At 40.7% G+C, this 17,418-nt stretch overlaps 1 protein-coding gene across 1 annotated transcript; it reads left to right on the forward strand.

Moving 5' to 3' along the window:
• Positions 1-10,824: 10,824 nt before the first annotated feature.
• si:ch211-196f5.2 (uncharacterized protein LOC556372 homolog) lies at positions 10,825-16,827 on the forward strand. The gene is made up of 3 exons (XM_066683253.1): positions 10,825-10,954; positions 15,862-16,087; positions 16,587-16,827. Exons 2-3 carry the CDS (start codon positions 15,891-15,893, stop codon positions 16,825-16,827), a joined length of 438 nt encoding a protein of 145 aa, XP_066539350.1. The 5' UTR covers positions 10,825-10,954; positions 15,862-15,890.
• The last annotated feature ends 591 nt before the right edge of the window (positions 16,828-17,418 follow it).

A 17,418-nucleotide genomic window follows, 5' to 3' on the forward strand; every position in this document is an offset into this window, starting at 1 on the left:
TAAACATAACAAGTAATAAACATATATAAGCATCTATAAAGGCAAATATACAATATTTCAGCAGTTTTTTGAAAGCAAAAATTATTAAAGTGTTCATCAAATGTCTACCAAGTTTACATATTTGCAATAAGATTTGTCTCTTTTGTTGGATTTTGTTATTCATTCATTCATTCATTATCTGTAACCGCTTATCCAGTTCAGGGTTTCGGTGGGTCCAGAGCCTACATGGAATCATTGGGCACAAGGCGGGAATACACCCTGGAGGGGGCGCCAGTCCTTCACAGGGCAACGCAGAAACACACACAAACACATTCACTCACACCTATGGACACTTCTGAGTCGCCAATCCACCTACCAACGTGTGTTTTTGGACCGTGGGAGGAAACCGGAGCACCCGGAGGAAACCCGCGCGGACACGGGGAGAGCACACCAACTCCTCACAGACAGTCACCCGGAGCAGGAATCGAACAACCTCCAGGCCCCTGGAGCTGTGTGACTGCGACACTACCTGCTGCGCCACCGTGACGCCCCTGGATTTTGTCATGTATGAGTCATGTTTTCCTCTTTCCAGGGAGGTTATATGGAATGTGGAAAATAGAATTAGGTAATACATTCTAATAAATGAATTTGGGTGTTTCAGTCAGTCCCATTGCTACAGGTGTATAACATTAAGCCCAATCCTGTAATATGCAAATGTAATATACAAATGTAATAGAATGGGTTCTTCCAAAGACCTCAATGAATTAGAGCTTGGGTCTGTAATAGGATGTGCAATAACTCAGTTGGTGAAATTACATCTCTCCTAGATATTCCAAGATAAACTGAGTGGTATTATTATAAACATGTGGAGGTTTTTAAGAACCACAGCATCTCACCTTTGAGCTTGCAGACCATGCCAGATTTACAGAGCATGGTTGCTAAATGCTAAGGCTCACAGTGTGTAGAATTTGCCCGTTTGCATTTACATCATCACAAAAACTGTACTCATGTTTATGGCATGGGTTTATATGGCAGAGCAGCTGCATGCAAGCCTTAAGGTACCAAGCACAATGCCAAGCATCTGATGAAGTGGTGTAAAACATGCTGTTACTGGACTTGGGTCCAGGCAAAACCTTCTGTGGAGAGACAAATCTGGCAGTCAAATTGTTTGTTTTTGGTAAATCCTAGGAGAATGTGTAGTGGAAATAGTATGCACACGTTGCAGTGGCATTAGCACTACATAGCGGAGTCAATGATAATTAATTATTATTTTATTAATAATTAATTATTTAATTCATTTTGCTAAGCTCCATGTTTGGGAGCCATTAACTAATATGTAGTGTCCTTACCTGACTTAATTTTAGCTTAGACAAGTAGGTCATCTTCACATATTATACAGCAGAATTAACTATTATTAATGAATTAATATTAATAATTAATGCTCATTGACCCGCCTTGGGTTCTTGACTCTGAAATGGAATCTGAACTAGAAGTTATAATTCCATACAAGAAAGGTGCACACACAAACTGTCACGCCCTCGTCTCGTCATGTCTGTTTTCCCCGGTCATGTGCTCTTTCTTAGCACATTGCTGTTTTGTTTATGTCCTTGTCTCCGCCCTTGTCCCGCCTTTGTTCCGCCTCCTCGTCTGTGTCATGTGTTAACACGTCCTCCTCGTTATCTGTCCAGGTGTGTCTCGTTTGTGTCAGCATTTAAGACCTCTTTTCTCACGTCCTGTTGGTCGAACATTACTCATTTCGCCATTGTTCTATGTCAAGTCGGTCATGTTTTCTGTCTGTCTCCGAAGTTCCTCCATCGTCGTTTCATTTCCTGTCGTCGTTTCGCTTTGTTGTCCGTCTGTCCCCGTTTACCCTGTTTATTTCCTCGTCTTCAGTTTCACCTGTTTTCCTTATGTTTAAAGTCTCTGTTGTGTTATTTTACGTGAATAAATGTTTACTGTGTTTTAGCGAATGCGTCTGCCCTCAGTCAGTCCGCTCCATGATCCTGACAGAATGTTCGACCCAACTATGGACGCAGCTAGCACAGGGAATCGGTGTGACAGGGCTGTGCTATGGAGTAGCCGGCTCCGGCAGATACACGCCAGCGTCAATCAACGCCTACAGGAAGAGGCAGCTCGTGAATCGAGTGATTGCGCCAGCGCGAGTCGAAGAAGTCGGCGGAAAAAGTGTGCTGGAGTCCCCCCCTCGACGGTGGATTACCCCCTTAGGTCCGGGGAAATTTTTGGGGGGGGGTTAAGGGTAGGGGCTGTTAGCCTCCAACCTCAGGACGACGGAGGTGGGGCTAAGAGGGGCGCACCTCTGAGGGATCTAATGGGTGCGCCTGTGAAACCCCCTAAACCCTCTACAGCTCCAGCGCGTGCCCGGCGAGCAGCATAATCCCCTGTCCTCGTAAAAGCGGTGCCTCCAGCTGCTCCTGTCTTCGTGAGCGCGGCGCCCGCCTCTCCTGTCTTTGTGAGTGCGACGCCCGCCTCTCATGTCTCCGTGGATGACGTTGCAGGTCCCCCTGCCTCCGTGGACGACGTCGCAGGTCCCCCTGCCTCCGTGGACGACGTCGCAGGTCCCCCTGCCTCCGTGGACGTCGTCGCAGGTCCCCCTGCCTCCGTGGACGTCGTCGCAGGTCCCCCTGCTTCCGTGGACGTCGTCGCAGGTCCCCCTGCCTCCGTGGACGACGTCGCAGGTCCCCCTGCCTCCGTGGACGACGTCGCAGGTTCCCCTGCCTCCGTGGACGACGTCGCAGGTTCCCCTGCCTCCGTGGACGACGTCGCAGGGGCTCCTGTCTTCGGAATGGCGGCTCCCTCAGCCGCTCCTGTCCCCGTGACTGTGGCTACGGCCGCTCCTGTCCCCGTGACTGTGGCTGACCCTGTCTCGTCACCATTCTCTGCTCCCGTACATTCCCAGCACCCAGTCCTGTCATCTGTCCAGTCTCATGTCCAGTCCCCGTATCCGTCCAATGTCCAGTCCCATGTCCTGTCACCTGTCCATGTCCAGTCTTCTGTCCCCAAACCTGATCAGTCCCCTGTCTTGTCACAGTTCCTGTCTAATGTGCAACCCCAGTCTCTTGTCAAGTTTCATGTGTCCACTCCTGTCCTGTCCAGTCCCTTCCAGTCTCTTGTTGCCCCCCTTTGTCAGTCACCTGTCATGTCCCATGTCCCGTCTCAGATATCCGGTCCTGTCGTCCCCCAGCTCCTGTGTCTGTTCCCGTCCTGTCCTGAATCCTGTCTCCCATGGTTCCTTGTCTTGTCTTAATCTGTCTTGTTTTCCATGCCCTCTCCTTTGCCAACTCCTGGGGGGTTTAGGTGTACGCGCCCCGGGAGTTGCGCGTTCATGGGCGTTCTGTCACGCCCTCGTCTCGTCATGTGCTCTTTCTTAGCACATGGCTATGTTTTGTTTATGTCCTTGTCTCCGCCCTTGTCCCGCCTTTGTTAAGCCTCCTCGTCCGTGTCATGTGTTAACCCATCATCCTCGTTATCTGTCCAGGTGTGTCTCGTTTGTGTCAGCATTTAAGCCCTCTTGTCTCACGTCCTGTTGGTCGAACATTACTCATTTCGCCATTGTTCTATGTCAAGTCGGTCATGTTTTCTGTCTGTCTCCGAAGTTCCCCCGTCGTCGTTTCATTTCCTCTGTCGTCGTTACACTTTGTTGTCCGTCTGTCCCCGTTTACCCTGTTTATTTCCTCGTCTCCAGTTTCACCTGTTTTCCTTATGTTTAAAGTCTCTGTTGTGTTATTTTACGTGAATAAACGTTTACTGTGTTTTAGCGAATGCGTCCGCCCTCAGTCAGTCCGCTCCGTGATCCTGACACAAACAAATAACAAAGGATTGGTTTTATCACAAAACTGGTTTATTAATAATAATATCAAATAATGAATATTGATTAGACATTCATATAATAAAATGGATTACAGCGATATATGAGGGAACAGGGAGATTAATATATGAGGGAATTTCTCTGATAATTATTGCCCTAAGTTCTAAGCGTTTGTCCCAGCAAACTTTCAGTACCAACCCATGAGCCATGAGAGACATGAGACCATGTGACCTTACGTATCCGGAGATGGACAGGGAGCATGTCGCTGACGGTGCCTTCTGGCACGACTTCCTGGAGAATTGCAGACGCGGGCCTTGTAGGTTGCAACCGCGGGCGTTCATTTTCTCCCGAGGCTTTCAGACGCAGCCGTCAGAGCTGGTGGTCTTCTGAAGGTTTTTGTGGGGATTCTTCGTCGTCGCTGATCTGCCACCTTGTGAGAGAGAGACACGTCTATGCAGGTCTCTCCTGGGGAGGTTTCCTCATCTCAGAAGGTCATTCTGAGGGTGTGTGCAGCCGTCCTCTTTGTGGCGTTGTCGTCATTTTGAGGGTCAGAGGTCTAAGGTTACCTTCATGCTCTGGGTGTGGCGTTGAAATTTCACTAGGGTTAAACTATAGCTTTTCTTAATCTATAGTTTCTATCTGGACAACATTAATATTGAAAAATCGGTTCTCTCTGGACCACGAGGGGCCCAAGACTGTTGAAGAGAGCCATGAGTCTGACGCCTGCAGAGTCATTTCAAAACTTCAGGTCATTTTACTCTTTAGCCTTGAAAAAGGCTAAAAGAGATAACACCCCAAGTATCTGGAGCCTTGAAGTGAGGAGTCGAACAGTGGAGAAAAAGCCCAAAAAGCTCAAAAAGCTTGTTTCATTTGGAGCCACAGGTTTTTAACCAGAGTTTAGAAAACCCGCCCCGAATACCTGATTCGTCCTCAATGAGGGAGAATTGGAGCTTTTCTTGCTCTTGATTGGCTGTTTCCTGTACCTTGGGCGTGGCATCACATAGAATTTTTGACACTTGACAAGACAAAGACTTGACCATCCCTGAGTGAATACTTTGCCATATAAAAGATTATATGTTAACACAAAGTAATATCATTAAGAAAAAGACAACCATGTTCTATATAATTATTAACCAACTAAACACATAGTATATGGCTACCTTGTTTCTACATAAATTCATATAAACAAAAATGACTTTAAACACATTTTGATTGTCAAAATTAATACACATTCATCATATCCACTACAAATGTTATCTGCCTGACTGCATCGTGCCAGCCATAAATATTTGTGGAGGAGGGATAATGAAAGGGGGTTGTTTTTAAGGATCTGCACTAGGCATCTTATTGATGCTTTTCCACGGCATGGTACCTAATTAGCACGGCCTTAAATGTTTTTTGGGACCTTTTGGGACCATTTCACATTCCAGTTCATGAACTAATTTGGAACCGTTCAGCAGTGACCAAATGTCCTATTTTCCCTGGACAAGTACTCTTTTTGGGACCTAAAATGGTATTTCTAAATGGCCAAATATGCTGTCTGCAGGCTTTCCCCAGTCACATTTATTGGCGTTGCCACATGTCCAGGTTTTCCCGGGATTGTTCTCTTATTTTAATGTCTGTCCATTAATATTAGAATAGATTAATCACCATTCTCGTGACGCCTATTGTCCCGGTGTTTCATGCAAACGCACATTCATTCACATTTAAATAAACATATAATCTGCTGTTGCATCAGTGTTCTCTTCCCCACACATGGCGTGCTGGCATCTGTGATGCTGTATCATATTCTCTTCTTTATGTTTGGAGAATGTTTCTGTGACACAGCCTTTTGTTTTCTACTATATATATATAAATATACACACGGGTTGGACAATGAAACTGAAACCTGTCATTTTAGTGTGGGAGGTTTCATGGCTAAATTGGACCAGCCTGTTGGCCAATCTTCATTAATTGCACATTGCACCAATAAGAGCAGAGTGTGAAGGTTCAATTAGCAGGGTACAAGCACAGTTTTGCTTAAAATATTGCAATGCACACAACATTATGGGTGACATACCAGAGTTCACAAGTGGACAAATTGTTGGTGCACGTCTTGCTGGCGCATCTGTGTAATGTCAGCATACCACCAAGAAGGACGAAACACATCCAACAGGATTAACTGTGGATGCAAGAGGAAGCTGTCTGAAAGGGATGTTCGGGTGCTAACCCGGATTGTATCCAAAAAACATAAAACCACAGCTGCCCAAATCACGGCAGAATGAAATGTGCACCTCAACTCTCCTGTTTCCACCAGAACTGTCCGTCGGGAGCTCCACAAGGTCAATATACACGGCTGGGCTGCTATAGCCAAACCTTTGGTCACTCATGCCAATGCCAAACGTCAGTTTCAATGGTGCAAGGAGCTCAAATCGTGGGCTGTGGACAATGTGAAACATGTATTGTTCTCTGATGAGTCCACCTTTACTGTTCTCCCCACATCCAGGAGAGTTACGGTGTGGAGAAGCCCCAAATCACCAGATCTAAATATTATTGAGACACTTTGAGGTGTTTTGGAGGAGCGAGTCAGGAAACGTTTTTCTCCACCAGCATCATGTAGTGACCTGGCCACTATCCTGCAAGAAGAATCCCTCTGACCACTGTGCAGGACTTGTATATGTCATTCCCAAGACGAATTGACGCTGTATTGGCCGCAAAAGGAGGCTCTACACCATACTAATACATTATTGTGGTCTAAAACCAGGTGTTTCAGTTTCATTGTACAACCCCTTTATTTATGAATGTAACTGTATTTGTACAAATTGCAGACCGTGAGACACAGATTGGGATGTGTCCATTTGTGAATAGCAAAATATATTTGTGACTTGTGTTTACTTTGTGGACTAACATTTACGCATTTGTCAAATGTTTTTAGACTAATCTCTCTCCATAGACTTGAACCCACAACCTCCAGGTGTGTGTGTCACCCTGTGAAGGACTGGTGCCCTCTCCAGGGTGTGTTCTTGCCTTGTGCCCAATGATTCCGGGTAGGCTCCATACCCACTATGGTCCAAAAACACCGGATGAGTGGTTACAGACAATGAATGAATAAATACATTTTATTAGTTTTAAAAATATCAGCTGCTGTTTACATTTATATTGTGTCCAAATTTCCAGAATAATGGTGTAAAAATTACACCTTTTCAGTGTCCTTCCTTTTTCTCTCCCCTACTTCAGACTCATCCATCTTGTTCTGGAATAGTTCCACCCCCTTGTCATCCTCCTCACCTCTGTTTAGTTTGAATCTGTTGTCTTGTCCTAGTCCCCAGACTTTTCTTGCCTTTATTCTAAATATATGTTTTGTATATTGTGTGTTGTTTATACAGTTTTGTTTTTCATAGATACATCAGTTTATTTTGTCCGTACCTGCCATTTCACCCAGTAAGGACAAGAGTACAAAATCTGGTTGTCATGAAATGGTGAAATTATTAAAAGGGTGTGTTCCTGCCTTGCGCCCAGTGATTCTTGGTAGGCTCTGGACCCACTGTGATCCTAAGCTGTATAAGAGGACACAGACAATGAATGGATGAAATTGCTACAAATCTCAACAGCTCAGTTTAATTGTCCAACCCCTGTATACATATACAACCCCTGTTCCTTCAGTTGTTTAATTTTGTAGAAAAAAATCAGATCACAGACATTACAAAAAACTAAAGGCATTCAAATGCCAACTTTCTGGCTTTAAGAAACACTAATAGAAATCAAGAAAAATATCTGTGGTAGCCAGTAACAGTTAGATTTTTAGAACAAGCACAGGGAATAAATTATTGAATCACTCAATTCTGAGGAAAAAAATTATGGAATCATGACAAACAAAATAACACTCCAACACATCACTAGTACTTTGTTGCACCACCTCTGGCTTTTATAACTGCTTGCAGTCTCTGAGGCATTGACTTAATGAGTAACAAACAGTACTCTTCATCAATCTGGCTCCTGCTTTCTCTGATTGCTGTTGCCAGATCAATTTTGCAGGTTGGAGCCTTGTCATGGACCATTTTCTTTAACTTCCACCGCAGATTTTCAATTGGACTGAGATCCAGACTGTTTGCAGGCTATGACATTGACATTATGTGTCTTTTTTCAAGGAATGTTTTCACAGATTTTGCTCTATGGCAAGATGCATTATCATTTTGAAAGATGATGTCATCATCCTCAAATATCCTTTCAATAGATGGGACAAGAAAAGTGTCCAAAATATCAATGTAAACCTGTGCATTTATTGAAAATGTAATGACAGCCATCTCCCCAGTGCCTTTACCTGACATGCAGCCCCATATCATCAATGACTGTGGAAATTTGCATGTTTTCTTCAGACAGTTGTCTGCATAAATCTCATTGGAACGGCACCAAACAAAAGTTCCAGCATCATCACCTTTCCCAATGCAGATTCGAGATTCATTACTGAATATGACTTTCATCCAGTCTTCCACAGTCCACGATTGCCTTTCCTTAGCCCATTGTAACCTTGTTTTTTTTTCTGTTTAGGTGTTAGTGATGGATTTCTTTTAGCTTTTTTATATGTAAACCCCATTTCCATTAGGCAGTTTCTTACAGTTTGGTCACAGACATTGACTCCAGTTTCCTCCCATTTGTTCCTAATTTGTTTTATTGTACATTTTCTGTTTTCAAGGCATATTGCTTTAAGTTTTCTGTCTTGATGCTTTGATGTCTTCCTTGGTCTACCAGTATGCTTGCCTTTAACCACCTTCCCATGTTGTTTGTACTTGGTCCAGGTTTTAGACACAGCTGACTGTGAACAACCAACATTGTGTGCAACACTGCGTGATGATTTACCCTCTTTAAGAAGTTTGATAATCCTCTACTTTGTTTCAATTGACATGTCTGGTGTTGGAGCCATTACTCATGTCAGTCCACTTGTTGCAACAGCTCTTCAAAGTGTGATCACTCCTTTTTACCTGCATACTAAGGAGCAGCTTTAATCTGATGCAGGTGTTAGTGTTTGTAATGAATATTTGCAGGGTGATTCAGAATTTTTTTCCTCAGAATTGAGTGATTCCATAATTTATTCCCTGTGCTTGTTCTAAAAATCTAACTGTTACTGGCTACCACAAATATTTTTCTTGATTTATTTTAGTGATTCTTAAAGTCAGAAAGTTGCCATTTGAAATGCCTTTAGTTTTTTGTCATATCTGTGAACTGCTTTTTTTCTACAAAATTAACATCCTCAGAGACTGGTGAGTCCATAATTTTTGCCAGGGGTTGTAGATTACTTGGTTGATTAAATGTTAAGGTTCTTGGTTTTAGAAATGTTCAGGAACCTAAATGTTAAATGTTATCTTGTTGCTTTCTGGTAAACGAGTTGCTAAACACTAAACAAGGACTTTTCAGAACAAAATGGCTAAACACAAGGCAAGGCTATACACAAGGCTTTAAACATAGAACTAGATATCATTTGGCAAGACAGACATGAAGTACAGACAGCATGCATACATACAACCACATCAACAATGACCCACAACCAGGAAACACTGACAAGGACTATATCTAGATACTAGTTAAGGAATGTGACACTAGAAACACAAGGGAAGGGTATCACATGACCTGTGAACAAGCAGGAAGCAAACACAAGGCAGGGGTCACATGACAAGGGGAGCACAAACAAACAATGCAGGACAGAACACAAAACTAAGTATGTTACACTAACAGGCTTTTCATGATCATACATATACTGTCAGCAACTGACAAGAAACTATTTTTATAGTTTGTTATTATTGTAAACAAAGACACTGATATGAAGCACCAAAGCTTCTCCAGACCTTCCAATGACAAAGCTATGTATTTTGGGCTTTCCTGTTATATGGCTAATGGTGGTCCGGCAAAACTAGGCTTGTATAATTTCTCTTTGTTTTTTTAGGAACTAAACATATCTTGGTTGTTCACCAGTTCACACAGATTAGTACAGATTTTTGTTACTTGTTGCACTGTCTAGCTTTTGCTGGAGTCTTTCTTTGGCCACCAATCCATAGAATGTTTGAACGATTTCAAAAGACCACAGTGCGATTTTATGAGCTGCTTCTGTTGTTAGACAGATAAAACCTAAATGTGATACTACAGCTTGGAGATTTTACACATGGCTAGTTTGTGCTAGATGTCTGCATTTCGTTGTAATTGAACATCTCTCTGGCCAATCAGCTCTCTACAAGGTTTACACATCATGTTTAGTACCTACTCGGCTAGCAGGGACAAAAAAATAAAAAAGTAACAGGTACTGTGTTAGTGGAAAAGCAAAAAAGCAGAGTAGATTCCATGCACTGTATAAAGCACCTTTAGTTTCACTGAAGGCAAATCTTGAAGGTAACAGAAAATGGATATTTCTAGCATGCCAACAGACTGGAGAACTAGTAAATTGTAAGGAAACCCTCCATCTTTGTATTTTATTAAAAGAGTAAAAAAAAAAAAAAATCATGAACATCACATTTAATGCTTCATCCTACCAAGACATGGACAACTCTATGCATCCAGCGTTGAGGGAACAATTTGACAAAGCCTTTTTCTGTTCCAGCATCACTGCAACGGTAGACAAAATAAGGTCCTTAAAGACTAGACTGGGTGAATTTGGTGTTGAAGAGCTTTACTGACCCAAACAGAGCCCTGACCTCAAACCCACCTAACATCTTTGGGATGAACTCTAATGAAGATTGTGAGCTAGGCACTCTAGTCCAACATCAGTACTTCTCTTCTGAATGACTGGGCAAAAATTCCCACAGTTACACTCCAAATTCTTGTAGAAAGCCTGCCCAGAAACGTGAGAGCTATTATTACAAATAGGAAGCCAAATCCATATTACTTCCTCTTGCTTAAGAATGGAATTCTATAAAATTTCATGTTGGTGTCATGTGTAATTGCCCCTATACTTTTTATATAGTTTAGAAATTTAGAATTTTTTGCCTACCCTGCTGTGAATGTGCCTTGCTGGCAGAAATGGCCTGTGATCTCATGGGTGATTTACTTTGCACAATGATTGGAAGGTGCATGAACTATTCTGCAGGAATGTAACACTGGCCTGCAAAGAAGACCCTACAGTCTGCTGGTCATACTATTTACTGCTGAATTCTGACTATGAAATATAGCTGTGCCCAGCAAGGGGTATGTACAATATTTTCTATTGCGCATACATTACATTAAATCAGACACTTAGGTAGCAGCCCAGAAACCTGGAGTGACCCTGCCCTGTCATGTTGGATTTGGTTTGAGGGACAAGGAACGGAGAAGTGTAGGAGGTAAGTGCAGGAGATTTACTCACAAAGTGAAATAAGGAACCGAATAGAGATTAACATGGGAACTGTAACAGAGTGATACAGAAGGACAAGACAGCTACAAAGAAGAATAGGAGGCTAAACTCTAAACACAGGGCTACACACTGAACAAGGAGCTAAATGCTGAACAAAGGACTAAACATTGAACATGGGGCTAGACACTGAGCACGGTGCTAAACATCAAACAGAAGCTAAACATGGACACTAGACAATTAACCGAACAAACATTGAAACCTGGACACAAAACCATTAAACATGGACTGAAATTGACCCACATACATGGGCTATAAAAAACATCAAACAAGAAAATCTGTGAACTAATCAAGACATGTGACACTAGAAACGCAAGGGAAGGGTATCACATGACCAGTGAGAACAAGCAGAAACCAGGCACAAGATGGGAAACCAGGGGAGCACAAACAAGAAACAACACAAAACCAGGCACATGTTACATGCCCGATGCCAATTGGGGTCCACAGTGGGAAACATGTCTGGGATTTTAAGTAGTGGAATCGAATTCTCTGGCGTGATTGGGCTCTGAAATATTTGGAGAAGGCTTTGATCCAAAAATAATTATGACCTCACTAATGTTTTTATGGCAGAATACCATCAGATCCTCACAGCAATGTTCCAGCATCTAAGGCCTTTCCAAAAGAACAGACTCTTGGTCAATAAACTCCCAACAAATATCCTTGACAGCTAAAGAAATGTAGGAAGTTTAATATTCACAGCAATCTCCGATATTGAGTTTTAAAGGAAACGTTAACGAGGCAGTGTTCTTCTCTCTGGTTTGTTTACGTTCAGAAGCCCTACATCTTTAAGGCGGAACAGCATGTTTGAGGAAAAATACGACTGTTGCTTGTATGCAACTGAAGTGTAAATTGTATGTACTTTTTTATTACATTTTTGAATTACCACAAAAACTAATTTGTAACACAAGCAGTTTAGATTTGTAGAACACAGTCTGTGTTTACTTTCATGCAGTTAGCAGTCTCCCAGATTTAGTTTCACCTTACGTATTTAGAAACAGCAAAAATAAGTCAATATTACACATCCTATTGTGCAGGAATAGAACAATAACCTCATCTCGGTTAATGCTTTTCGTCTTTTGGAGGGCTTTCCATTGTTTAAACCACTTCAGATGCCTTTTCTCTGCCATGAGCAGAGAGAGGGAGACTAGCCTAGCATATTAGACGGAGACCCTTGGTTTTTTAGGTTTTTACTGACACTGGGGCTTTGGAAAAACACTAGAAAGGTTTCAAGCACACATATAGATTAGAGAGCTAGCAAATGATGTGGAAACATTTGAATTTTATTTAAAAACAAATTACGACAGTGACTCAATAAAAATTTTTCACATGTATTTTTTTTGTTCTAAATCTTGCTTCAATTAATATACCCTACTTTTAATGTAAATATAACATAAATTAAATGGTTAGTAAGTTAGTCATTCTGACTGCTTACTCTTCTGTTTCAAAACGTTTAGAGTTCAATTACCTCATGTAGTCCTCTCAAATCTTTTCTGTGATGAGACCTCATTCCATCCGTTCATACTCATGTGAAATGTCTACCCATCTACAAGCCAGACCATTCTGCACTTTCTTATTTGCTGATAAATATATTCAGAGGTCAAACATTTCTCCTTGACAACTACTCATTTCCAGTCTTGTCCGCCTTAAATAAATGTCATGTAATAAAGCAATGGATTTAACAGTAAAATATGGATGATGTCATTGACCAAGTATAAACAAGACCATGAAGATTCTTTACATAACCATGACATATAACACGTACATGATCACAGGCCGGAGTTATGGGCATGACACATTTCTTGACATGATTAAAATGCAGCAATTTGCTGTCAGTGCACAGTAAATCACTCGGTGACATTTAAGTCTCATGAAACAGAAATAGACAGTGGACAAAATGATTTTGGTTAACACAGATCTGGAGGGGGTGGGTTACATATAGACCGACAGCTTTATTTAGGTGTATGTAGGAAGAGACATAAGACATTTTACAATCTTAAAAAAAAATTATTCATTTACCAACATTTTTCCACCTACCCCTATACAAAAGTTTATTTAAGTGTGCTATCAGTATGCTTCTTTTAAAGTATAAATAAGTAAGTGTTCTTACACTTTACCTTTTTTGTACTTCTCCAGTATAAACAAAACACAATTATACCAAAGTATACTTGGCTCATACAGACACAGAGAAGTCTGAGTATATTTAAAGTTATGCTAAATGGTTTGAAAGGTATAATTAAATATTCTTGCCTTATATATATAAAGTACACCTGGCTTGTAGAAACACTGCTTTTCAAACATTCTGATTTTGCAGGTAAACCTTTAGTTTAAGTTTAGAGTTAGAGCTGTTTACTTGTAGTGTTAGGGACAGTTTTAAGGCTGTATTTTCATTCTGGGTTGCCAGATATTAACATCCCTGCTTACAGTTTATGAATGGCCTTTTTGTAAAATATGTACTTATTCAACATGGAATCAGATTTTATTTGAGTGTATTGTAACAGGCGTAATGCATATTAGATTCCACTGCAATTATAAGTGGTACTGAGGTATAAGTTTACCTACATGTATACTAGTTTACTTTTAGTGTATGAGCGGTAAAAAAATAAAACTTAGATTTAAACTAGTTATTTACTCAAAGACTCTTACACCTAAAGTATTATTAAATTATATTATGTAAATTAAAAATTGGGCCAATTTAGTCTCAAGAACTATTGATATACTACAGTTACAAGTATGGAAAATATAATACAATTTTACTTAGGTTAGCTTAATAAAATAAATTTACTATTAGTATTTGTTTCCCTGTATTCACAAACATAAAAGAAAATAAGGGGCAGTTGCTGAAGAACTGACTTACATTAAAAATGCTGGCTCCAGAGTAGTGCTGTGATGTTGTGAAGTGTTGGTCCTATTATGAGTAGATTGAAGGGTCAGTCACTCAAGAATACTGGTCCGAGAAAGCCTTGTGAGAGTCTGGGTGTGAAGTCAAAGGCATAGTCAAATCTGATTCTAAATACCATATGCTTTATTTCATGTTTTTATACTTCTGTTATCAGCCTGTTATTACTGGCGTTTTTGTAGGTCAGAGCACTCTGGATTTTAACCAACTTGTTGAATTTATTGTGGAAGACCAGGTCATCTTAAATGATTAGTTGATTCAGACATGTTCAAGAACTGTTAAGGTTTGGTTCATTAAGTTTCATAGCCCTTTCCACCAAAAGAACTCTGTGGCCATTCAAGATTCTTTGGTGCTAGCTTAGTGCTATCCAGTGAACCGTTTTGCAGTTCCACCAATTTTTGGGGAACCAAGGAGGTGTAATTAGCTGGAGGCATTGTGAGCCTTAGATAAAGAGTTAGGGTCATATTTTATCTGTGTACAATAGGTTATGATACACGTGTAGCTTATAATGTGTTCTGAGTCCTGCTGAGCTGAGGTGAAATGAGAACAGAGGTGAAAAATACCTAACATGAACAGAGAGAGAATATACACAGGTAAAGCATTTTCCTGTTTTAATTTCCTTGTATTTTCCCAGTTTTCTTTCGAGATCAGATAACAGGTAATTTCCTGTTTTCCATAATTCCATTTCAGAATGAAACACTGCATAAACCTGTTTTTTTTTTTACCTAGTACGAGATCTAGGACTTCTTTTGTTCCAGCTGGGACCATTCTTAAATCTAGTGATTATCTAGAATAGAAGAGTATAGAACCTAGTAATTCAATACAAAATGGCACTTTCCTACTGCAGTCATTATCTACTATATTATCTCATTATGAGACCGTAATTATATATATATATATATATATATATATATATATATATATATATATATATAATCATGAACATTGCCTTTAATGATTCATTTTTAAATCAGGCATAACTAATATTGCCTCTGGTGAGGTTAAGGGTATCTTGGCTATGGTTAAGTACTTTGCCTATTGAGGATTATTTTGCTTTGTTGGTACTTTTTATTATTTAATAGTATTATTGAGACAGGAAGGCGAGAATCTGGGTGGTTCATCTCTTTACTCTATTATGTGTATCCACTCTGAGGTGAATATGAACAAAAATTTCTGTATCGATGCCAAGCAAAGCAAAACAGCTAGAAAGCAAGCTCAACTGAAATACCAGCTAGTCTGAGGTGCATAATACGGTGTCACAAACTCAAGCCTGAGCACCAGAGCCTGGATGAAATTTTCTTTAAGAGAAATTGAGTAATGCTGAAAGGTAGGATAACAAGTTACGTAAATGGAATGCATGACACAAAGGATGATACCAGTAAATTTGTTGTGACAGTGATTTATGAAGGTAGCCTCATGGAGTGAGCTTCCATGCACACAGACACAATGTGGACTAGAATCACCCCTCAACACACAAAAACATAACATCCCCTGTTCACATTTATCTGAGACTGACAGCCTAATAAACCTCACACGTCAGTACAAAATTACACACGTCCATACTGGCCATTTAAAGTTGCCCTGAATCATTTAGAGGCTCACTACATACCCAGATACAACCTCCAAGTGGGAAAAGAGCAAGAAGGAGAAAGAAACCTGCTTATTAGTAAATTTTATCTAACAACCACTTGAACAGACAAAACTTGTTTTAGTTAGTGGCACTGAGCTGATGCAACATTACAGTACTTGAATAATTGACTGAACAACAGAAATACTTAGATTTTAGGATCTAACAGATGTTTCTGACAGGCCAGGACACTGAGACGTTGCCACGGAATATGGAACAACCTCAGGAAGCCCAGTTGGATGGGGATTCAAAGAAAAGCTCCATGGACTCCTTCCTTAATGACAAAGGGTTACGGAGTGAGATGGAGAAGAAGATTCTAATGCGTTTGTCTCTGCCTATAGAGATTATCAGCCATGACCAGACTTTCCCCTTCTTTAACAGCACACTTGCTGACCTGGGCATTGAGGAGTGAGTTATTACACTGTATTATCTCTGTTACTGCTTTTACTGAATGAAATAGTATTAAAATTATTTTCCTTCATTATGTGATATGTCTTCAAATGTATAAAAAAATGCATTGCTAAATAATCATGATTTAGTTTCAAATTTTGCTTCATCAAAACATCTACAGAAAAATGGCTTTAAAATGATGTTTGTGGTTTGTGAAAAAAATGTATACTATAATTAACTATCCTAATTTAAACATTATACATGCTATACCCATATATGTGAACAGCTGATGTATTGCTCAAGTGTTGACAGCCTTGATTTACCAGATTTTGAAAATGACAAATGAAGTGACTCCTTACACTGAAGGCATCAAAAAATTCTTATTAGTAGTAGTAATAATGGTTGCTACTTATTTATTGCCAGACATGACCATTAAATATGATGTGATATGTACTGCACGGACTGACCATCATCATGTGTTATTTACCTCTGACCATTGATGTCTGTTGACTTGTAGATCAGCAGTAAAGGAGCGTGTTGTGTGGGTGGACACCAAGCGCACTCAAGTAAGGAACAAATCTGGGAATCTGAAGGAGAAGGAAGAGACAGTCCTGGAGGTGCGGGTCAAGGCTCAGCCCCTTGGGCAAAAAAAATGCCAGGAGATTCTCTACAGCACAGAGTCGCACACTGACCGTGCCTACTGTCGCAGTGGGGTGGACATTCTGCCCTGGATAAACACTCAACCAGGTGTGGTGTAGGTCACTAAGATTTTCCCCTTGTAGACACAGCACACTGAAACCTATATTGTGCTCCCCTGTCATGTGTTAGCATTTTGTAGTCATGCCATTTTGTAATTGGAGACAAGTGCAACATTTGTGCTAAGCGCTATGAGAGTTTTAGGGCCAAGGCATTGAAGAAAATAAATAAATTCAGAAAATAAAGTAAGAATTCTGAGAAAAATCTCGGAATAAATGAGTAAAAAAGGTCTGTATAATTCTGAGAATATAGTCAGAATATATTGAGAAACACTGTTTGGGTTATTATTCTCTATATGTAGACAGACAGACTCACAGTCTGTGCGCCATGAGTGAGCTGTGAAAGAAGCAGTCAGTGAAGTGAACAGAATTATTTATTAAACGCATTCACACGACATGACGACTAACCCCCGTCAGTGCTTAAGGCGATGCATAAGGCTTTAGTTTATTGTACGAGTCCGAGCCGTAACACGATGTTTGGAGAAGCAAAGAGGATGAGGACAAGGTCATCCTGCCTTCAGAGCAGGCGTACACGCTTGGGCATTCCTATGCCCAGCTACACAAACTTGTGATATGTGATATGGAGAAGCTAGG

The sequence above is a fragment of the Hoplias malabaricus genome, chromosome 10 (genome assembly GCF_029633855.1).
Source record: "Hoplias malabaricus isolate fHopMal1 chromosome 10, fHopMal1.hap1, whole genome shotgun sequence".
NCBI classification, from domain to species: domain Eukaryota; kingdom Metazoa; phylum Chordata; class Actinopteri; order Characiformes; family Erythrinidae; genus Hoplias; species Hoplias malabaricus.

Excerpts from the sequence above, each read along its gene's own strand:
- si:ch211-196f5.2 (XM_066683253.1), top strand. The coding sequence starts at position 15,891 with ATGGAACAACCTCAGGAAGCCCAGTTGGATGGGGATTCAAAGAAAAGC. Across the intron at positions 16,088-16,586 it reads GCTGACCTGGGCATTGAGGA|ATCAGCAGTAAAGGAGCGTG; the intron begins GTGAGTTATTAC and ends GTTGACTTGTAG.